The sequence below is a fragment of the Carcharodon carcharias genome, chromosome 1 (genome assembly GCF_017639515.1).
Source record: "Carcharodon carcharias isolate sCarCar2 chromosome 1, sCarCar2.pri, whole genome shotgun sequence".
Taxonomy (NCBI): Eukaryota; Metazoa; Chordata; class Chondrichthyes; order Lamniformes; family Lamnidae; genus Carcharodon; species Carcharodon carcharias.
The window spans coordinates 73,090,455-73,114,658 of NC_054467.1; the positions used below are offsets into that span (position 1 = coordinate 73,090,455).

Consider the following 24,204-nt stretch of genomic DNA (forward strand, 5'->3'; position numbering starts at 1 on the left):
CTTGTATGAGAGAAAAACATCAGGCATTGTTTGGTTACTTTGGTGAAGCAAGTCATTTTAAATGCTTGGTTACACTTATCATATTGAAAGAAGTACTTTCCAAGCTAAATTGAGTAAAAAAAGTTGGAATTATATAACAAGTTGTTCAAAGCAGGATAGAGTTATAGTGACAAACGATGATGTATACCAGGAAAATACGATTAGGGAGCTTCTAATAAATAATGACATCCGATAATCATAGAACAGTACAGTACAGAGATGCCATTCAATCCACTGAGTCTGCACTAGCTCTTTTCAAGAGCAATCTTTCCTTATATCAGAGCGGTTTTTTCTCCTTTGATTATTTATCCGATTCCCCTTTGAAAGCTGTTATTGAATCTGTATCCACCACACTATCAGGCAGTGTATTCCAGATCCTAAGCACTCATTCGGTGAGAAAGATTCTTCTCATGTTGCCTCTGGTTTTTTTGCCAATCAGCTTAAGTCTTCTCTCTAATTATCAACCTTTCAGGCATGGATAATAGTTTACCTTTATTTATTCTATGTAAACCCTTCATTATTTTAAACACCTCTATGAAATCTCCTGTTAACCTCCCCTACTCTGAGGAGAACAAGTCCAGCTTCTCCAGTCTATCAATGTAAGTGTAATTCCTCATTCCTGGAACCATTCTAGTAAATCTCCTCTGTACCCTCTTAAAAGACTTCTTGCTCTTCCTAAGGTGTGATACCCAGAATTGGACACGATGCACCAACTGGAGCCAAACTAGTGGTTTATATAGATTTAGCATTACATCCTAATTTTTATACCCTATATCTCTATTTATAAAGCCGAAGATTATGTAAGCTTTACGAACTGCTTTGTTAACCTGTCCTGCACCTTCCAAAGTTGGTGCACAAACACCCACAGAACTCTTTTCTTGCGCCCCCCTTTAAAATGGTACCATTCACTCAGCATTCTTCCAACCAAAATGTATCGCCTCACACTTTTCTGCATTGAAACTATTGATAAAGCTAATTAATTTATCTTAAAGAGACAGTAACATTTGCAGGCCTCTCAACTTGAACCATTAACTCTTTCTTAGCCTGAAAGAGACATAAGACTGTTGATACCATAATCGGCCTCTATGCTACAGCAACACTTCAGCATGCAATAAAAATCTACTGCAAAAAAAATGATAAATGGTGGCTGCCAGTCTGCAATTTCTTGACCTGCACTCCTTGTGGGCAGTGCTGAGGAGTATCAGCCAGATAATCAAACTCTAAGCATCTTCGGTGTGTTATCATTTAAACACCATCTAATATCACATATTGTTATAACTGATAAAATTATCTTTTTGCAGATTGATATATTTCTGAATGGAAAGCATGTAGAAATGTTTAAAGAAGACTTTAACTATCCACCTTCACCTGCTTTAGAGGAAAATATAGAAGAAGAGGATGATCTAAAAGGTGTGTGGATAATGCTTTTTCTATGTTGTATCTCATGTTACACTAATATAGAGGGGGGAGAGAGTGGGAGGCTGGTGGGGTGGGGTGGGGAAAGGGTTTGGCGGGGAGCAGGAAGCTGGTGGTGAGGTGATGGGTGGGTAGAATGGTAGGCCGATGGGGTGGGGGCTGGAGGCCAGTGGTGGGGGAGGGGGAATGCTAGCGGCTGGTGTGGTGGGGGGAGTGGGAGGCCAGCGGAGGAGGAGTGGCCAGAGGCTGGCGGTGGGGGGGGGCGCGGTAACAGGAGGCCGGCATTGTAGGTAGGGGGAATGGGAGGCTGGCCAGGAGAGAGAGTCGGGGGGAAAAGAAGGCCAGCAGCGGGTGAGGAGCAGGAGGTTGGCGTTGGGAGTGGATGGGAATGGGAGGCCAGTGGGGGGAGAGAGTGAGAGGCAGGGGTGGGAGGGAATGGGAGGCCGGTGGGGTGAGAGTGTGAGAGGCCAGGATTGGGAGGGAGGAGAGGGGGAGGCTATTGGGGTTGAGGAGCGGTAAGCATGCGTTGGACAAGGGGAGAGAGAGGCCGGCATTGTGGATGGGAGGGGAACAGGAGGCTAGTGGGGAGAGGGCGGGAGGCCGGGGCGGGTGTGAGATAGGAAGAGACCAGGAGGCCGGGGTCGGGTGCGAGAAGAACAGGAGGCCAGCAGTGAGGACGGAGAGCGGTACTCCAGTGGGGATGGGAGAGAGAGCCAGAGGCCGGCAGGGGGAGAGCTAAGCAAATGTGAGTTCATTGTATAAAATTGCTCAAAAGCTGGTGCTAATTGGCAAACTTATTCACGAGGCCAAACGAATAGCTGTGTAGGAAGTGAAAATGTCACACTAATGTAGCATAAGTGCCCTTCATAGGCTAGAATATCAGAATTGAAGACAACTTGTTCTTCATTTAACCCTGACTGCACCTAATCTTTGCCGAGAGTTCAGTTAATGTACATCGGAAATAATTTGTTTTGTGAAACACTTCAGGAGATTTTGACCAAATAAAGGTTCGTATAAATGCAAATATTTGTATCAATATAGGACAGAAAGAAAACACCTTTCTCTATTGTGCAATGGAGTGGGAGGCATAATAGCAGCGTATTGCAAATTATTTTTTTTCTTTGCCTAATGATAAAATCAGGATATATCTTTGAATCATCAAAGTTACAGCACTAATTGGGAGAGCTCCTGGAGAAAATCTTGTTGTAGGGTTTTGGATACAGTTCAGTAGGTCCTAATGAAATCTTTGTAGTCTTAAGTAGGTTAACTCTATGTATTGGAGCTCTTTGAAGAAGTCACGTGCTGTGGATAAAGGAGAACCAGTGGATGTACTGTACTTAGATTTCCAGAAAGCATTTGATAAAATGCCACATCAAAGTTCATTGCAGAAGATAATAGCTCATGGCGTAGTGGTTAACATATTGGCATGATAGAAGATTGGCTGGCTGGCTAACAGGAAGTAGAGAGTTGACATAAATGGGTCTTTTTCTGGTTGGCAGGATGTAATGAGTGGTGTATCACAGGGATCAGTACTGGGGCCTCAACTCTTTACAACTTATATAAAGGACTTTGACGAGGGGACCGAAGGAATGGTTGCTAAATTTGCTGATGACACAAAGATAGGTAGGAAAGTAAATTGTGAAGAGGATGTAAGAAGGCTACAAAGTGACATGGATAGGTTAAGTGAGTGGGCAAAGATCTGGCAAATATAATGTGGGCAAATGTGAAGTCGTTCATTTTGGAAGGAAGAATAAAAAAGAAACTTATTATCTAAATGGTGGGAGATTGCAGAGCACTGAGATTCAGAGGGATCTGGGTTTCCTAATGCATGAATCACAAAAGGCTCGTATGAGTGTATAGCAGGTAACCAGGGAAGCTAATAGAATGTTATCATTTATTCTGAGTAGAATTGATTACAAAAGTAGGGAGGTTATGCTTCAGCTGTACAGGGCATTGGTGGGACCACATCTGGAGTATTGTGTACAGTACTGGTCTCCTTACTTAAAGAAAGATGTAAATGTGTTAGAAACAGTTCAAAGAATGTTCACTAGACTAATACCAGGAATGGGTAGGTTGTCTTATAAGGAAAGGCTGGACAGGTTAGGCTTATATCCACTGGAATTTGGAAGAGTAAGAGGTGACTTAATTGAAATCCTTAGGGGTCTTCACGGGGTGGATATGGAGAGGATATTTCCTCTTGCGGAAGGATCTAGGATTAGAGGTTACTGTTTAAAAATAAGGGGTCACTCATTTAATATAGAAATTAGGAGAAATTTTTTCTCTCAGAGGGTTGTGAGTCATTGGAACACTCCTCCTCAAAAGGCATTGGAAGCAGAGTCTTTGAATATTTCTAAGGCAGAGCTAGATAGATTCTTGATTAACAAGGGGTGAAAGGTTATCAGGGGAACGCAAGAATGCAGGGTTGAGGTTACATTCAGATCAGCTATGGTCTTATTGAATGGTAGAGCAGGCTCGAGGGGCTGAGTGGCCTACTCCTGCTCCTAATTCGTATGTTCATATTTATTAACTACAAGAATTATGTACATATATACAATGAAGGGTTCAGGCTAAGAGTTGTCTCCATGCTTGCTTGTGCACATGGCTGTGTACAACACTAGACTGACCCCTAGATGTAGATCATGTGTTCTCTTACATCACTGTGTGTGCAGTACTGTACTCAGTCCCACATTAACCCTATATGTGCCAGACCCTTATCCTACACCACCCCTCAAGTCTTGATCCAATACAATTTCAAGTTATTCTAGTTTACTCCATGTATTTACATTGTTATTACTACCCCATCTGTCTCCTTCAAGTCTCTGAATTCATAAGTCCAGGTAGTCTGGAGGCCTTATAACCATTCCATATCTAATTTCCACTACTGTTGGAGGAGTGGTATGCTCTGCTGTTACAGGCAAACTCTGTTAATCTGGAGGTTGTACTGGCATCTGGGTACCTTTTTATCCATTCCTTAATATTGAACTGCTCTTTGTCGATTCAGCAGTTGTGGTGATAGGTGGTTGTTGTTCCATCCCATTTCTTGCGGGGTGGATAAATGTGCTCATCTCCGTGTCGTTTTTCCCTCTTCTTCGTTCATTGTGTGGGTCATTGCAATGTCCTCTGTGATAGAAGATGGCCTTTCCTATTATGAGGATGTTTTTTTTCATAAGCTCGCCTTTGTGTTTGGCCGTTTGGGCTGCTGTCGGCAATGGACAGCTGCTACTTGGTTCCAGCATCACCTGTGGCACTTTCATGCCAGCTGGAAGTTGCAGTGTTGACCTCATCAACAGTTGTCAGAGCTGGAGGCTAAGGCTCTTCTGGTTGTTGGTTTCTCTCAATTTCCACTAGAGGCATCATGGTAACCATCTGAGTGATTGGCTGGTCTGATCAATGAGGGCTTTCCAGCACCTGTAATGAAAATGGACAAAGCTGCTCTGCAAAGAGAGAAGACAGTTCAGAGCTGAAATCTCAGTCAGGATACTCTTTCATGTTTGAGCTCTCAGGAACTGTTCTGTATAACTTATGACAGTGGTTGTCATGACATCTGTATTGAGGAGGTTCAGGGCTACATAGGTGTCTCTGCTCAGGAGAGAAAAAGACTAGTTACGGATGATGTACACCAACCCAAAGATTTGTTTGACATCATATGTTAGTGACTCCAGAATCATGCCTATGACTGGAAGTCAGGCTCCTCAAGGCCCATAGAGTGGTGTGTCTGTTGTTCAAAGCTAGAGGTGTCTCAGTTACGGTTCCTTGTCTGATAAGACCATAACACTGGCCCCCATGTCCAATTTAAAGTTTGTGAGATGGTAACCAAAATGTCCACATTCCAATGTGAAAATCCAGGATCTTTGACCTCACTCAGGAAGCATGGCTGTGTGTGCTCTTGGTGCGCAGACGCTATCTCATCGATCATCTTTGGGTCTTCTGTGTGCTTAGCTGTTTTTGCCTTGCAGAGTTTGCGGAAGTGTCCAATTCTGTTAACATTGAAAGCATTAGGCTGAAGTTTGCAGGACATTGATCACACCTGTGGGAGGCGCTTCGCTCCACAGCACTGGCATCTACTGGTCGGTTTGGGTATTGCTTCTCTTGGCCTGGAGTGTCCCTGTTTCAGCACCAGCTTAGATTGGCAGCACTTATCTCTCCACCGCCACCACTGAGCATAAACTATCCAATCAATCCATCCACTCAATTACAAGATCAAACCAACAAGTTGCACCATCAGAATCAGTCCTTGAATATTATGTGCAATCCCCTACCAGTGGCCACCATTTCCATCCACCATGCCTCTCCATTGTGCAGTATGTGTCTGACTGCTTTCTGCTTACACAAGGCATCACTTCCTTGTAAATAATCCTGGGGGAGGAAAAAGGGAGAGTGAGGATCAGGGGAGAGTGGGAGAGGGAATTGAGGAAAGAGAGGCTCAAGAAGACAGGTGGCAGAGCAATTAAAGGAATGTGGAGGAGAATGGTGATAGGTAAGCGGGAAGAGGGGAAAGAGAAAGTAATGGGAAATTATATCCCATTGCTTTTGAACAGCCTGCTCAACCCCCTCTCCCCCCCAACCTATTCTCTGCATCTCTTTCCTGTTCCTCCTTCCCTCCTATATCCTCCTCCTTCACTCCCTACCTTTCCTCCTCCTCACCCTTTGATCCTCCACTTCACCTGCTCCCTGCCCCTCCTTCCTCCAATGTTTGTTCTTCCTGTCCCTTTGTTCATGGTCCTCTTTCCCTCTCCTTGTAAGTACAGAGGGTGGGGCAATAACTGATGAGCCAGAGCGGGAATGAGTGTGCAGCTGCACTGGGGACATTGGGGCAGGTTGAGGTGACGGTAACAACCACATCTGGGGGTAGGGTAGGGCAGATAGAGAGAGAGGACAGGGTGACCACAGGTGGTGGTGGAGGAGCAACCATATTGATGGAGACGGACGTGTAGTACGCATAGATAGGAAAATGGGAGGGGCAACCACAGAGGAGGAGGTGAGGCACAGAGAAGCATTGAGAGTGTCAGTCACAATTTTTTAGGCCAACTCTTGCTGTTTATTTATGCCTTGATCCTTCAGTGCCACTCCTTGCAGTTATATGTTTTAATTGTTCCTCTTGGTGTTTCATTTTTCATCCTAATGTTTGTTTGATTTTTAGTTCTTCTGTTTATGTTTTTTTCTGAGTCAAGCTTCTGCTGTTTACATTTCTGTATCACTACTCAGCTATATTTTACTTGAATACTACGGTTCTGTCATTCCTTGCAGCTGTGTTTTATTAAACCTTGCTCCTCATTTTTTTTTTACTTCTAATCTTTTGTTCCTTTTTAATTCCCATAACCATTAGGTATCTGTATCAATTATATCAGTGTAATGCCTTCAGTTTCTATTTTTACATATAACTACGCCTTCCTTTTAACTCTTACTTCCACTCCTTTTTTAAGTACTGTTGTGCAATGGTGTTTTTTTTCAGGCCCATTCGGTATCTATTACTCACTTTGGTGCCAATCCAACTATATGAGTAGTTGACTGGAAATAATGGCTGGGATTTTCCGTGCCCGATCGGGGCGGTCGTTTTTGGGCTTTTGTCCCCTCCCCCATCGTTATCAATTGCGGGCCGCGTTTCCCGTCATCAAACGTTGGGAACTTAATTTTCATAAACTTGCATCTCATTATTGTGACCACATGCTGGAATCATTGCCTCACGTCTAATTTAAGTCCCACATCGGCGTAACTTCAGAACGACATCATTTACAACTGCCTTTAAAAGGCGTCCACCTGGCGACCTGAACTTTGAGGGGCAGTTGGAGGTGAGTTCTCCTGCTTAGCACAACGCTCACGAGGATTCCCCCATAGGAATTCAAGGAAGCTTCGCTGTGGATTCGGTGGTTGGGGCGGTGGGGAGGGGGTGGGATCACAGGCAGTCTACAAAGCAGCTTCTTCTCGACTAGCTTTCAGTGTGGTGCCAGGGCAAGGGCTGCAGTGCAGGCAGGCCGGTGGGGAGAGTGCAAGGCAGCACCGAGGGGAGCATAGGGGCAAGGGGGTGGGGCAAAGCAGCACAGACTGAAGGAAATACAAATGCACATGCCAGGGGTGGGCTGGGGAGGTGGGGGGTTTGGGGGAGGGGCAGGATGGTGGGGGAGGAAATAGGCCAAGCACTTGGAAAAGCATTTCCAAGATTGAGCATTTTTCTGCAGCTGAGACCATTCTGTATCAGCTCCGTTGACATGCTTGCAGTCTGGCTTCTGAAACAATTATGCTCACTCAAGCAACATAAATTCCTGACAGTGTCACTGATTGCACCTGAATTTTTAACTCCTCGGACGCAGACTGCAAAATAATCTGAGTTTTATGGGGCTGCAGGACAATTGGGCGACTGGGTAAGTTAGAGGATCCCCTTGCGAGAGGTGGGCATGGAACAGTCACCAAGGCATGTGCTTAGACCCTCTTACTATGTAGTTATTCAGGCTTTGAGCAGTAACCCTCATGGCCCAAGCTAACCACAGAACCTTGGAGTGCAGTTTAGGATAATACCTGCAGCTAAGCTGAGAGCACAGGATGCAGTCAGGTGCCCAAAGCTATCGCCACACAGTCATGTGGTGTGGGTGGAGGTGGGTGGGGTTTCTGTCAAGCATTAAACGAACTAAGCAATGGCCATCCAAGTGGTGGCCAGGACTCTCAGGCATACGTGAAGGGGCCTTGAGACACAGCTGGAGCCAGAGACTTAACCAAGAGAGGTCCTTAGGAGACAATTCCTGACCCCTGCACCACTCTCTTTGATACTGCAATGAGGAGACCATCAGGAACATGGAGCCTCATGGCTTATAGGCAGGATAGAAAAAGGAGAAGAATGCGACAGAGGCGCCTGGCTTGGCAAAGAGAGGAGCACAACCCTCAAGATCAAAGGGCAGCAGGGCCTCCTCCCAAATAGAGGAATGTCCACAGAGAGCCATCCTTTGTAGGCACCTCGCTAGACCTAAGGTATATAGACAGCATTTGTCCTACCTACAGATGAGTGAGAACCAGTGTCGCCAAAGACTGCAATTGCCAAGGGAACTGGGAGCATCCACGACTCATACAACCTAAGCAGGTCTCAGATCCCTAACACCTTCCAGGATCCACAGAGGCTGCAGGGCTGGCTCCATGGGGACAAGAGCTACCCACAGAGTACGTAGCTAATGACACCCATGCGGCGGCCTTAAAGTCCTGGTGAGAGAAGGTACAACGAGGCTCGTGCCGCAACCTGAACTTTTGTGGAGCAGACCATTGTGATCCTGAAAATGAGGTTCTGGTCCCTCGACAGATCTGGCAGAGTAATGCAGTGCACCCCAGAGAGGGTGTCTCACATCATCATGGCTTGTTGTGCGCTGCACAATCTAGCAATGCAAAGGGCAGAGGTTCTGGATGATAAGATGAGGGAGCTGCATGTCCTCTCAAATGAGGATGAAATGGAAGGGGAGGAGGGTGATGAAGTCCTGAAAGCCCAGGATGCAGGCGATGAAGCCATTGCTCTGGCCAGATAAGGCAGGCATGCTTGTGAGGCCGTAGCAGCCGCAAGATTCTGCGAGGAAAATGCAGTGAGGACTCTCATGAGAGCACAAGATATCAACTGGGAGTATCTGTCATCAGTCTGACACAGGTCATCGCACTCACGCTCAATGCAGAATCTCATCTCATGCAGACCTTGCTGGAACACAGCGGGACCATGGACTTTAAAAGTACTTGATCCTTTTGCATGCATAATCACCTGTCCCTTTCAGCATTACACCTTCATCTGTCCAGAACGCAAATGAGAAAGGGGGCAACCCCACTTCAAAGGTGTTCAGAACACACACAATATCACGTGACCTAACAACACTTGGGCATGATATTCTTGCAGTAAGCACAATCAACATCAAGGTGCAGGCATCACTGAAGTGGGCTGTGACTTTAGGATGGGGCAATCACTGTGGTCAGGGGGTTATGCACTGCACTGAGGAGAGGCCCTGGACTGCAACTCATGACTTCATTTTGTGTAAGGTTTCACTTCTGACACGAACACACCTCATCAAAGCAAGGAGCCATAGACGAGGAGACCTGATTATGAGTGTATTTACGTTGGTGAACATCATATACAAATGATTAACACGCATGTCCACATTGTGCAACTACATCTTCTTGACTTTCTTAACCCTGCCGGCATATCTTGGTGACATCCACAACGGAGTTGGAGGTGGGCTGCTGACTGCTGTTGTCTGTGATGACCTTGGCAGACGTCCTCTACAGGGTCCTGGCCTGCTTTCAGGGTCCTGCTATGTGGCAGTGGCACCCTCCTCGGCTGCCAAAGGGAGGAAACATGCTGTCCCCAAATTGAGCATCACCTCCCTCGAGTGCCTACTGGATGCAGTGGAGGCCCACCGCGAAGTCCTCTACCCCTGCTCTGGGCGAAGAAGTTCAATCAGGGTGACAAATCCAGCATGGGAGGCAGTGGCAGCAGTGGTCAGCGCTAGCACCCTCCAAAAGAGGGCAGCCACCCAATGCTGAAAGAGAATGATCTCCTCTGTTCCGGCAGGGTGAGTCACTCTTCTCATCACTCTCAACTCACACACTCACAAACCCATCACACATCCACAGGGATCTCACTCACTGCCAGTTCAAGGGACATCACCATTCACTCTCTCAAACACTTCATCTGCCCTGCGGATTGTGTCCTCATCCCGTCCATGGCACCGCTCAGCACCACACATGCCAGGCATCCTTCTCTTCTGGCCTGGCAGACATCCTGCTTCCAATCTCTACCTGTGTTCATCTAGGGCAAGCTGGCAAACAACAAAAGGGAGAGGTTGCAGACTGGCAGAGGAATGTCCGACATCAAAGTCCTCACAGGCTTTGAAAACAGTGCCATCCAGCTGGCCGACTACTACGTGGACCGTTCCTGTGCTGATGATGAGGTCAGTGGCACTCAACCAAGTGAGGATCCAGCAGTGCAACATCCATCAGACAACCATGCTGTGAGCGCGTTCTCCTGTTCCACAGTTCCCTACTATGCATTAATTATCTCCCCTTGCTTTCACAGGCACAGCTGGGAAGCAGCAAAGGGGGTCCACGAGCCAGGTCCTCGACTCCAGCCCTGAGGACACCACAGAAGAGGGATCTGCAGGCAACAAAATTGAAGACCCATCGCAGCGCTCAGCCACACCATCCACCTACACCTCGGTGGGACTTAGTTCTAGAGTAGCCTTGGGGTCACAATCTGGTGAGCAATGCATGATCTGATCCACAGCAGGCACAGGCATGGACTTCCCAGGTTTCCAGCAACTGGAGGACTGCCTGGAGGCCAGAAATCAGCTGAGCCTGAGTCAGATGACGAGCCTCTGGACTCGGTCATACCTCTGTTGCTGGAGCTGCAAAGGGAAGTTCAAGAACGTCGAGAAGGGATGTCTCGCTGCACTGCTCAGATTGCAAAACACGATGGAGGAATCCGTCTGCCTTCTGTCTGAGGTGATAGCATAGCATGCCAATGCACCTAGGTTAACACTGGTAGAATGGCAGCTTTCTCTCAGGGAGTCAGCAAGCGGCCCTCAGGTACCCATAGAGAGGAGGATCAGCAGATGCACACACTGGGCCCAAGCACCCAGGTAACTCCAGAAGTGTCTAGCCCATCCGAATCCACTCTTCCTGTGACCCCAGCAACTGCAGCTCCAGCTCCAGCTCCGCAGGCCGAAGAGGGTGGCACTGCCACACAGCAGGATCCCGAAAGCAGGCCAGGGCCCTCCAGGTCCATCAAAGTCATCGCAGTCAGCAGGCCAGCTGCACCTCCGCTGTGGATGTCGGAGGTGCACCAAGGCATAGCAGGAGGTTAGAAAGGTCAAGAAAATGTAGTTGCATAATGTGGTTGTTCATCACTTGTACTTAGTGTTGACCATTGTAAATACACACCTAAGAATGTCTCCTTGTTTATGGCTCCTTTTTATGGTGAGCATATTGCTGTCACTCAGATGTGAAACCTTGCTTCCTGCACAAAATGAAGGCTAGCGTCGCAGTTCAGGACCTCTCTCCAGATCAGTGATGCCTGCACCCATATGCAGCTTTTGTTTGCTGCAAGAATCTCATACCCAAGCATCACTCGGTTCCGTGATGTTCTCTGTGATGCTCTCAGCACCTTAGAGGCCAGGCTGCCTCCCCATCTCGTCACCTCACCATTCCTGACAGGGGAAGGTGTGCTGAAAGGAACAGGTGATGAAGTTTGTCGAAGGATCAAGTTTTCTGAAAGTCCATGTCCCCGCTGTATCTCAGCAGCATCTCCATGATATGAACCTTATTTTTTAGTCATTCATGGGATGTGGGCGTTGCTGGCTAGACCAGCAGTTTATTACCCATCTCTAATTGCCCTTGAGAAGGTGGTGGTGAGCTGCCTACTTGAACTGCTGCAGTCCATATGGTGTAGGAGGCTTGATGAGTTCCTGCAGTGCATCTTGTAGATGGTACACACTGCTGCTACTGTGCATCGGTGGTGGACGGAGTGAATGTTTGTGGATGGGGTGCCAATCAAGCAGGTTGCTTTGTCCTGGATGGTGTCAAGCTTCTGTAGTGTTGTTGGAGCTGCACTCATCCAGACAAGTGGAAAATATTCCATCACACTTCTGACTTGTGCCTTGTATATGGTGGACAGGTTTTGGGGAGTCAGGAGGTGAGTTACAGCCCGCAGGATTCTTAGCCTCTGACCTGCTCTTGTAGCCACAGTATTTATATGGATAGTCCAGTTCAGTTTCTGGTCAATGGTAATCCCCAGATGTTGATAGTGGGGGATTCAGTGATGGTAATGCCATTGAATGTCAAGGGGCGATGGTTAGATTCTCTCTTGTTGGAGATGGTCATTGCCTGGCACTTGTGTGGCGCAAATATTACTTGCCACTTATCAGCCTAAGCTTGGATATTGTCCAGGTTTTTCAGCATTTGGATATGGACCGCTTCACAGAGCATATGTGCACTGCCCTCAGCCAGACAGGTGTCAGATCTCAGAAGTATCCTCACTGCATCTTGTTATCCTCCCGGAATCTTGTGATAATGAGAGCTTCACAACTACGCCTGGCTCGTTTGACCAGTGCAGTGGCCTCATCGCCTGCATCCTCGCCTTCGAGGACCTCATCACAATCACCCCCTTCGACTTCCTCTTCATCGGAGATGTGCAGCTCTTGCATCTCCTCATTATCCAGGTACTCTCCCCTTTTCATCGCCAGGTTGTGTAATGCACAGCAAGCCACTATGATGCGCGACACCCTCTGGGGTGTATATTGGAGTACTCCGCCAGATCTGAGCAGGCACTGAAACCTCATTCTCAGCATGCCAATGGTGTGCTCAAGCAAACATAAGCCTTGTTGTGCCTTCTCTCACCAGGAGTCTGAGACCGCGCATGGGTGCCATCAGCCACGTCCTTTGTCCCTGAGGAGCCAACCCTGTATCCTGTGTGGTCCCTGTGAGATGTTAGAGATCTGAGACCTGCTGAGGGTGTATGAGTTGTGAACGCTTCCGGGGTATCTTACACACACCTGCATGATCCATTTGTTGTTGTCGCAGAACTGCTGAACATTGAGTGGTGGTTCACATACTGGACTACTTGTTGCCAGGGCGATTTAAGAGTCATGTAAGTGCAGTCGATGGCATCTGCACCTGTGGGAATCCAGAAATCTCAGTAAATCCCAGCACTCTTGCTTCCTGGCCTGCCAGATCTCTGTCAAAATTGACAATGTTTTGTGTCTTGGCGAAAAAGGGTGCCCATGTCCTCCTGGATATACTTGTGGTATTGCAAGATCTGTGTGCCTTGCAAGATCCCGCAAAGGTCCCCAGTGGAGTCCCGGATGAAGCCACTGCCATAGAAATTGAGTGCGGCGGTGACTTTAACTTCCATTGGCAGTGGATGCCCTCCGAGTCCCCATGTTGCCAAATCCTGCAGAAGGCGGCATATGTGCGGGACCAGGTCCCTTGACATGTGCAGGCATTGGCGACACTGGCTCTCGCTCATCTACAGGTAGCACATGCGCTGTTTGTAGACCCTGGGGTCTAGTGGTGTGCCTACGAGCGATGGCTCTGTGGGGCTCATCCTCTGAGTGCGGAGGAGGCCTTGGTCTTCAGGGTTTTGCTCCTCCCTTTGGTGAGCCAGGCACCTCCGTCGCATTCTTCTCATTCTCTACTGCCTGTATGCAATGATGCAGACAACAAGATCACCAGGCTCCATGTTCCTGATGGTCTCCTCACCACAGTATCAAAGAGACAGATGCAAGTGTCAGCAATTGACTCCTAAAGACTTCTCTTGGTCAAGTCATCACGTGCAGCTACCTTCCAAGGCTCCTTAACACATTTTGGAGTATCCAGGCCACTACATGGATGCCCAGTGTTTAGTGTACATGATGATTCACCATTCCCCCACCCAACACCGTCCCACGTCAACCGACCAATTGGCATCAGCTTCAGCTATTCGACTGCATCCTGAACTATCATATCAGACGCAGGTGTTGTCTTAAACTGCACTTGAAGACTTCGTGGTTTGCTTGGACCAAGAGAACGACTTTTCAATGTCAACTGGAACATAATGCAAGTATTAGGATTGCACCCTTCCATCAGTGTTTGATGACCACCTTTCCCAAGAGGATCCTCAAGCCAGTTCTACAATGGTTCTGCAGCACCATAGCACTCATTCGAGATTGAAGTGAGGGATTAACAATAGAGGAGCAGCCACGGGCACTGTCAGGAATTAGTGCTGTTTCAGTGGGCACAATTGCTTGACTAGCCTGACTCCAAGTATTTCAATTGAGCTCAAGCTAAACAGATGAGCTGCGGAAGAGTGTTCACCTTTGACACTTCAGTCTGTGTTGCCATGGACCCTCCCTTGCACTGTAGCCCTTACCCTGAGGTTTCCTTCTCCCCAGCACTGTTGGCTTTGCCTTGAGGTTCCCTTCTCCTCCTGCCCCCGGCACTGCCGCCCTTGCCCCAGCACCACAAGCTGGCCACGAAGAAGCCGCTGTGGAGACATGCCTGTAACCACCCCCAACCCACGACATCTGCGGAGCCGCTTCCTTGCATTGGGATAATCATGAGCGCTGCACAAAGTTGTGTGCACTCATCTCTGAGTTCCCCTCGAAGTTCAGGTTGTCAGGCAGTTGTAAATCACAATGCCATAAAATCACGCCGACGTGAGCTTTTAATTTGATGTGGGGACTTGTGGCCACAATAATGAGATGCAATGAATTCAAATTAAATTCCTGACGTTTGGCAGCGGGAACACGGCTCATCATTGATGGAGGGAGGGGACAATCACTTCCTGGGTTCATGTCGCTGGGAAACGCATCTAGGGCCTTCTCGTGAGATTCTCCGATCTCGCTACCAAACATACCCAATCAGTTTCCACAGTAGAGGTGATATTGGAATTGTATTACCACCAAAAGAGGCTATAGAACAGTTAGTGGAGGTTATTAGTAAAGAAAAGAGAGAATTTGCATTTCTCTAGCTCTTTTCTCATCTTCAGTGCATCAAAATCAATTTACTACCCATTAGTTACTTATAATGTATAATCACTATTACTGCATAGACAAACATGCCAGCAATTTGGGCACAGCAATGTCCCATAGGTATCAGGGAGATGAACAACCAGAGGATCTGAGATTTTTTGATGGTGTTGGTTAAAGGATGGATGTTAGTCAAGGCACCCAGAGAATTCTTGTGCTGTGCTTCAGATGGTGCCATGGGGTCTTTTCCATCAACCAAGAGGACTAACCAGGCTTCAGTTTAATGTTTCACCTGAAAGGTGATCTGAAAGTTCACCTATAGTGATACAGTACTCCCTCAGTTCTGTATTAAAGGCCCCGGTATTAACTTGGAGGCAGGAAGGTAATGGGGGTGCTGTTTTGCAATTGGGAAACCCAGAAGAACAGGTTTCACTCAGACCCTGCCAAATATAACATCAGGACATGATTACAATTTTTTGTCTCTGTACCTGATGAGCTACTAGGTAAGCACATGACTCTTGTGTACAGACTATTCCATATGCTTACAGAGTCTCTAGCACGTGACTGTTGATGTCACTGTTACATCATAATCCACATCACTGTCTTATTACCATAACTATTAGCCTATTATACTACACCTCCCTCCAAGTATAATGTCAACTTTTTAAATAACTATGTTAAACTATTTACGTTACATTTATCCTTCCACCAGCTCTCCCTGATCCCTCAGTCCAACTGTGATTGCCATTCCACGGAAGTTATGGCCCACAATTTCTAAATTCAGACATGCTACCAAGTTGTAGGGGATAGTCAATACTGAGGAAGACTGCAGCAAATTACAGGGGGATACTAATAAACTTGCAGTATTGGCAAATGAAGTCCAACACAGAAATGTGATGTTATGCTATTTGGTAAGAAGAATAGGGAGGTCACTTATTACTAGGAAGGTGCAAGTCTAAGTAGGGTAGAAGAACAAAGGGATCCGAAGTACAAATACACCAATCACTAAAAGTTGTGCCACAGGTTAGCAAGGCCATAAAACAAAGCCAAACACTAGGTTGTTATTTCTAGAGGGATAGATTGAAAAGTAGGGAAGTTATGCTAAACCTGCATCGAAACTTGATTAGACCACACATGCCATGTTGCATGCAGTTCTGGTCGCGTATTATGAAAAGGATATAGAGGCACTGGAGAGGCTGCAGAGGAGATTTACAAGGATGATACCAGAAATATGTGGGTAGACCTATCAGGAAAGAATCAACAAGCTGGGTCTCTTATTTCTTGAATAAAGAAGACTGAGGGGTGACCTAATAGAGGCCTTTAAAATCATGAAAAGCTTTGATAGAGTGGATATGCAGAGAATGTTTCCTCTTCTGGGAAAGAGCATAACGAGAGGCCATCAGTCGCTTGGCGGTATAGAACTTGAATATTGGTGAAAAGAGAGACATGTTGCTGAAGCTTTTTCGTCTTGCACACATCAGGACAAACACAAGAATACCAAATTTCAAACTACCTCAGCAATTCATACTACAAGAGAAAGGGTGCTGTTTGGCTGGCAAATGGACTCTGATTGGCCAAGGCATTGCCATAGAGAAAGCAACAGGAAATATAGGCTTCCCAAGCTCCTGGGTAATTCAGAAAAAGGCACAAGGCTTTAACATGTTTTTGTTGGCAGAGAACAGGTCCCTACATCTGAATGTATGCCATTTCTAGCAAATGTAAATGAACCATGTTACGAGCTCAACAAATTATCTTAAATTAGTTGTTAGTTTAACTTTTGATGCATTCAGGATTGTTCAGCAAGTGCTGCCCAATTGTGGAATCACCTCTAACAGCTCACGCTGCCAAACAAGCCCCCCACCAATGGACACAGAAATTCCACCCTTAAATTCTGTATTCAGGGAGTGCCATCTGTCAGATAACATGTTAAATCAGAAAAGATCTCATGGCATTATCAAAGAGCTAGTCTTTTCACCTGGTATTTGCCAAAATTTTTCCCTCAATGAGAAACTTCAAAAAGCAGATTATCTGCTTATTTCGGTCATCACAAGATGTTAGATTTTGCTGTGAAATGAGACAATATAAACAAAATGGTACAATTTTAAAAAGAGAATACAGTAACAGAGAAACTTTCAGATGTACATGAAGATGGCAGGACAAGTTGAGAATGCTGTTAAAAAGTTGTCAGGAGGGCTCATTCTATTTGAATTATTTGTGTTTCTTGATGCGCTTGCAGTATATTCTATAGTACAAGAGTAAGGAGGTTATGTAGGACTTATACAAGACATTAGTTAGACCTCAGCTGGAGTATTGTGTACAGTTCTGGGCACCATGCTGCAGAAAGGATGTGAACACGTTGGAGAGAGTACAGAAGAAATTTACAAGAATGGTTCCAGGGATGAGAAACTTCACTTATGAAGACAGATTGATCAAGTTGGGACTCTTCTCTTTGCAGAGGAGAGGGCTAAGAGGAGATTTGATAGAGGTGTTCAAAATCATGAGGGGGCTGGATAGATCAGATAGGGAGAAACTGCTCCCGCTCAAATAGGATCAAGAATGAGAGGGCACAGGTTTAAAGTGATGTGCAAAAGAAGCAAATGTGATATGAGAAAAAAAATTTTCACACAGCGAGTCGTTCGAGTCTGGAATGCACTGCCTGGAAGTGTGGTGGAGGCAGGTTCAATTGAGGCATTCAAGAGGGCATTGGATGATTTTTTGGATAGAAACAATGTCCAAGGGTTACAGGAAAAAGGCAGGAGAATGGCACTAAGTCATAACGCTCATTTGGAGAGCCGGTGCAGACATGATGGGCTGAATGGCCTCCTGTGGTGTAACAATTCTGTGGGTGGAATTTTCCGTGCCCACTTTATGCTCGGCAGCGTGAGCAGACAATATAGCAAGAGGGCCAAAAATCAGTTTCATGACGTCATGAAACCAGTTTGCAATCGTCCACTCAGCCCTTCGATGGCAGGTTGCACCTCCTGCCATGGGACGTTAGGAACCACATTGTAATACATCAGCATATCATTATAAGGCCAGCCCACTGGACACATTCCCACACACATGGATCATCCGCCCATGCCGGTGTACTATCACAACAATATATAAGCAATGTGCACCTGGAAAGCTGCACTTCGCTCAGGACTTTGGGGTTTGTTTGCCTGCCTTGCTTCAGGCAACACTTGCGGTCATCAGCACCAGGCTTTGCAGACAGCACCACATCACTTTTAGGGGGGCTCATGGGCAGGTCTCTACCTACCAGACCAGCCATAATGCAGGGGTGGCTTTGTACAACTGCAGGGCTAGGGCTAGGGCTAACCTGGGGAAGGGGGTGAAGTGGCCTCAGGCAAGGGAAGAGGCTGCAGGGTGAAGGCTGTACTGGGGAAGGGGGTATCCCAGGGGTTGTGTGGGGGCACAACTTGATCTGTGCAAGTGGCCTCAAGCTGGTCAGGGCTGAAGAGGCGGTATACAGAACAGATGAGGCCAGATGGAGATGTGAAGGTGTGTGTGAAAGAATGAGTGGTGCTGTCCCTTATGCTGGCAGTGAGTGAGATGTCAGTGAATGTGTGATGGGCTTGAGTTTAGAGTGATGAGATGGTTGCCATACATACCCTGGTGGCACGGATGAGATCATTTATCTTCTGTCTACATTGGATACAACCTCTCCTGTGCAGCATTGGGACTGATCACCACTGCCATCGCCTACCAAGCCGGAGTGGTAACGTTGCTGCTCATCCTGCAGCCAAGGCAAGGGTAGAGGTCATCATGGTGGGCCTCCACAGTGTCACTAAACCTGGAGGCTGCAGTCTTTTAGCCTTTCGGAACCATCCTGTCTTCTGCGCAGCAGTCCTGGGCTTACAGCACAGAGAGGTGAGCGTGCAGCTGGACTTTAAATATGGCGCCTGATGTGATGTAGCGGAGAGGTGATGGCATGGCAGTTGAATGAGAGCCTGCCCGCCATGGAAATGGCGTGTTTCCCGGGAATGCATATTTAATGCAGCGGGTTTGGGACCCCTCACACACACACACATACCCCTCACACACACACACACTAACCCCTCACACACACACTAACCCCTCACACACACACTGACCCCTCACACACACATACGCACACACACACACTCCTCACATACACCCCTCACATACACACTCTTTATATATACACACTCTTTATACACACACACACACACTCATGCCTCACACAAACACTCACCCCTCACACAAACACTCACCCCTCACACACTTACGCATACACACACATGCACACGCACACACATACACACTCACCTCTCACACACACATACACACACACTCACTCCTCACATAGACATAGTCACTCCTCACACACACACACTCGCCCCTCACACATAAGCATACACTCACCGCTCACACACATGCATACACTCCTCATGCACACGAGCAAGTGAGGATAACCAGGGGAATGTGGGGTGAACCGTGGGAAAGAGACTGGAGCTGGGTCAAAGCACTGGGAAGTGGGAGGAAACGGCCAGAGCTAGACCAAAGCACCAGGAGCCAGGGGAAAGCCACGAAAGCCAGGCCAAAACACCAGGAGCCAGGGGGAAAAGGCTAGAGCCACAAGAAAGCATGGGGAGCGGAGGGCCCTCTTTTGCTGCTCCTTCAATCGGAGAGAAGCAGACTCTGATTGGAGGAGCAATCCGTAGCAGTAGTCTTCAACCTCACATACCTGTCTTACCAGCATTTTCAGCCATATAGAGAGCCTTTGCAGACTGCATTGCGGCCCACAGGCCATGGCTTGAAAAAGGCTGGAATAAATAGTTACGATGGTAGATTTAGATGAGAAAATCTGGGAGGAAGCTCGAGTGGAGCATAAAACTGGCATGAACTGGTTGGGCCAAATGGCCTGTTCCTGTGCCTAAATTCCAAGTAATATGTAAAAGTTGATGTGCATTGCAGCTTTTGTTGTGGACAGTTTGGCATTAAAATGAATCTGGAAATTACTTTTTGTCCTCAGAATGAATGCCAGATTTTGATAAAGGCAACATATTTCTACAAAACTAATTACTTATGAATAGAGCTGATTTAGAGAAAACAGTCTAAACCTAAATAGAAAAATGAGGTTACTGATTTTATTTACTTGTTTTTTTTTCTCTCTGATAAAAGAAGAAAGATTGTAAATTCTGGAAATGAAATAAAATCTACAACACTTGAAATGCACCATAGACTTGACAGCATCTGAAGGGAAAGTAATGCTGGTTAACACATCAAAACCTGAATCATTTGGAGATCAAATTCAGTATTTCAAATTATCATTGAAAAATGGACCATTTTTCAAGTGTGCGGATTTACCTTTTCTTCCTCCTTATGAAGCAATTTATATTTATATAGCACCTTAAAAACATAAAATACTTCACAGAAACATTATTAAAGCACCTATTGAATCACCTACACTGCATTTAAAAAGAGTTGGTATTCAGACTGAGCAGTAAGTACCACGCTTTACAATACCTATCTGCCAATCATCAAATGTCTGACAGATGCTGTCAGGCATGCAACATAATCTATTTAAAGAAGATGATTTCTGTTCTTTACAGCAGTTAAGATTCACTTAACTTTGCAAATAACCAATTGCAAAATTTTTTAAAAACACAAATATTTCAGGATCACATAAAAATGACATTTTTCTGAATTACATAATTTTTGCTTAATTGTAAGAGGAGATGTACACAAATGAACAAGTTCAAAAAGAGTTAGAGAGTGAACTTATAAACACACAGCAATAATTAACAACTGACAACTTTTATCTTTAAAAATGATAAATGAAGGTTAGCTCAGCAACAGAACCCTTTCCCATGTGTCCCAAACCAGATTACTTTGTTCTGGAAAAGTTTACCAGTAATACTGATATCTTCACCCCAAGGGCAGGGACATACTTTACTTCTGTGCTACACTGCCCAGAGGGATACTCTGAGATGCCAGTGGAAATCTCTCTTAATTTGAAAGTTTTTTCAGACAAGTCATCGTGTTATTAGGTGGACTGAGTTTTTAAATCTTTTCCTAATGGATCAAAAACTAAATATGTTAATTGTAACTCAGTACATCAAATCTTGCAATCTTTATTAGACTTACACTCGTTGCCTGATTGCTATTGAGTCAGATTTTTCTTGTATACATTACAGAAAGGAATGTCTACTTCATTGAAGGTGAGGGAAGGAAAATGAAGTCAACAGACTGTTTTTAATAACTTTACATTGTCTTTCATCATCTCTTTAGAACAGATGCAGGACCATAGTGGTTATAATACTGGATTACTAATCCAGAGAACAAGATAGTTTGGAAATTTTAATTAAATTTTTAAAAAAAGCTTGTTCCAATAAAAGTGACCAGTTGGAATACTGGTTCACAAGTGTCTTTTTGCTATCCTTATCCAGTCTGGCCTATATGTGAGTCCAGTCTAACATCAATGTGGTTGATTATTAAATCTCTCTCAGATGGCTTAGCAAGTCACTTTGTTGTATGAAACCTGGGGATGGGCAATAAATGTTGGTCTTGTCAGGCCACCCATGTCTCAGGAATGAAAAATTTAAAAATAATCAAATGTGTTTTAAAATGTTGGTGCAATTGAGCAGATTTGGAACAGGAGCGTTTACTTATGTGTACATTTAACTTCATTGCTATTTTTAAAAATCCGATGATTTTAATGACAGCACAAAGGATGCAAAGTCGCATTTATATGCTATTCGCACAGAACATTTTCCCCATATTCAGCACTGGTCCAGTAAGTTTGTGCTAAAAGCATATTGTTGTTTTTTATGAGCATGCACAGTCAGTCTGATTGTGGACAACTCAAAATTGTGGTGAAGCCTTCACTGTCACTGTAGCCGAATGTTCATATTTACTGACTTGAGAACATGGGAGTTAAAGTTGTACTTTATAAAGCCAATCCTGTATATGGAATATTAAATATTTCATTGCCATTTGAGTGTCTTAATCTTCCAACCCCCAGCCTATTGATTAACAGACCTGCTTTCATGCCAGTGCCATTAATGATGTGTATGCATATGGAATTAACTTCATGGACATCAAGTTTAAAGTGGTTTAGCAGTATAACAAGTTCCTTTTGAAGTAATCCTGTGACCGGCTGTTTTCTTCTCACTATTGAAAGAAAATTTTGGGTTCATGTTGAGTAACTAAAAAGCTGCTCGTCTTCAAGATCATGAGTTCATTACTGCACTTTACCTCTGTTTACTGTTAACCTAATACTTTTGTATGGCATTTTGAGTACATTATACAACATGCACATGAGGTTTTATAGATTGAAATAGGATTTTTATTACAAATATTAACTTACTTTTTAAAAATTATTAAAATTTTCAATTTCATGTTAACTCTTGATTCTATATTTAAATTGTTGAAACTTTTAGATTTACCCATTGGCCCTTGCAGTTATCGATTAGAAGAACTAGCCTACACCAGAAGCGGTGACAAAGGCAACTCTGCCAATATAGGTAACTCAATGTCTTTATCATCAGCAAGTTTGACTGTTTTCATATACTTCTAAATGATAGTAATAATTTTTCAACAATCACTTTTCTAAGTTATGTTAATTAATTTTCATTTTTGTTGAAAGAAACACAATTTATTATCAGTACTATAGCCCAGAATATGGTGGTAGTGTTTAGCTGATAACTATGCCTGTCTTATTAAGACCAAAACATAAATATGTCCTTTGAGAGAGTGCAAATGCAGCTAAGCAACTAATTGTAATTTGTTGTAAACTGCCAAAAGTATTTCTTACCAATTTGTAAATTTGTAGACTCCAAGCTAATTATTACATTTCTTTATTTCATTAAATATTTTTTGAATCTATAATTTGACATCTAGTGTGTTACAGACATGCAATGGATGCAAGACTTGTATGTAAGCTAACCTTGGCCATTGCTTTCTACTCTTGTTGATCGTCTGTCTGGCCTTCGGTGCCAGGCCATAGTCCACCACCAACTCCCCACCAAACACCCCCCACCCCCACAATCCCCAGCCTTCAACCCATCCCTAATCATTCTTGCACGCCAGCATCTTCAGCTGCTTCCAGATGGCTTCACACCCCCTCCCCAAGGCTCCATTATCCCCAATATGTTGCCATCCTCCTCTTCTGCTTGTAGTACCATGACAGGTCTAGGCCTAGCCCACCATTCTCTTGAGCCTGGCTTTCTGCCCCAGCATATCTACCTCTACCTCAGCTTCCAGCCCTGGTTGCTGCCCCAGTTACAAATCTGGACAGTTCTCACTCTGATACCTTCTCCCCAGTCTTCCTTCAGAATCCTGAAAAACAACATCTTCAGTTGCCTTTGGCAGCAGCTCACAATTGCCAAGCCCTACCATGCAAAATGTTGTCGCTCCTCTGTTGATTCCTCAGGATGTCCAAAAGTGCTTTACATCCAATTATATATTTTAGTGTAGTAACTATTATAATGTGGGAATAGTGTAATTTGAGTACATTCTTTGCATATATAAATCCAATGTCAATTATTGATTAAAAACTAAAGGGAACAAGCAACTTTTAAGACCAATTTTATGACCCCTTACAGCATTTCAAAGGAACCGTGACCCACTCTTAAGTCAACCCCAACAATCTCTCCCCTTCCCTCTTCATGTGCAAGAGCAGGAAATGCAACATCAGCCCTTTTACATCCCACTGTTCAGGGTCCCAAACATTCACTCCAGGCGAAACACCGATTTAGTTGTATTTCTTTCAATTGGATATACTTTATTCAATGCTAACAATGCAGTCTTCTCTTCACAGACTAGGTGAGCAAACGCAGGCTAGGTGATCACTCTGCAGAACTCTTCCATTTAGTCTGTAAGTGTGACCCCAAGCTTCCAATCCTCTGTCATTTAAACTTGCCCATTCCCACACTGGCCTCCTACACTGTTCCAATTAAGCTCAACGTAAGGTCAACAAACAGTTTGTCATCTGTTGATTAGGCACTTTACAGCCTTCCAGAGTCCAGACTCAACATTAAGTTCAGCAGTATCAGTTCATAAGTGTCCCCATTTTTGCAGACACAGCTAATAGTGAGATTCTGCTATTCCCATTCACACTTTCAACAGACCTATCTTGTTTCTGTACTTATACCATTGCCATCCCCTTTTGTCTTGCACCATTATCTGTTTTGTTATTTAATTTCTCCTGCATTTCCTTTGTGCTGTCCACCCCACCCCCTTTCCCTTCCTTTGTACCTGCTTAAATCTGTTACATCTCTAACTTTTGCCTGTTCTGATGAAATATTAACATTTTGTTTCTCTC

The 24,204-nt window shown here is 45.1% G+C and overlaps 1 protein-coding gene across 1 annotated transcript in view; it reads left to right on the forward strand.

Moving 5' to 3' along the window:
* Positions 1–24,204, forward strand: part of LOC121283940 — a 197,618-nt gene that overhangs the window by 155,472 nt on the left and 17,942 nt on the right. Inside the window, exons 16-17 of the mRNA XM_041198739.1 lie at positions 1,341–1,449; positions 22,322–22,405. Coding sequence (XP_041054673.1) covers positions 1,341–1,449; positions 22,322–22,405 — 193 coding nt within the window. The remainder of the gene's footprint in view (positions 1–1,340; positions 1,450–22,321; positions 22,406–24,204) is intronic.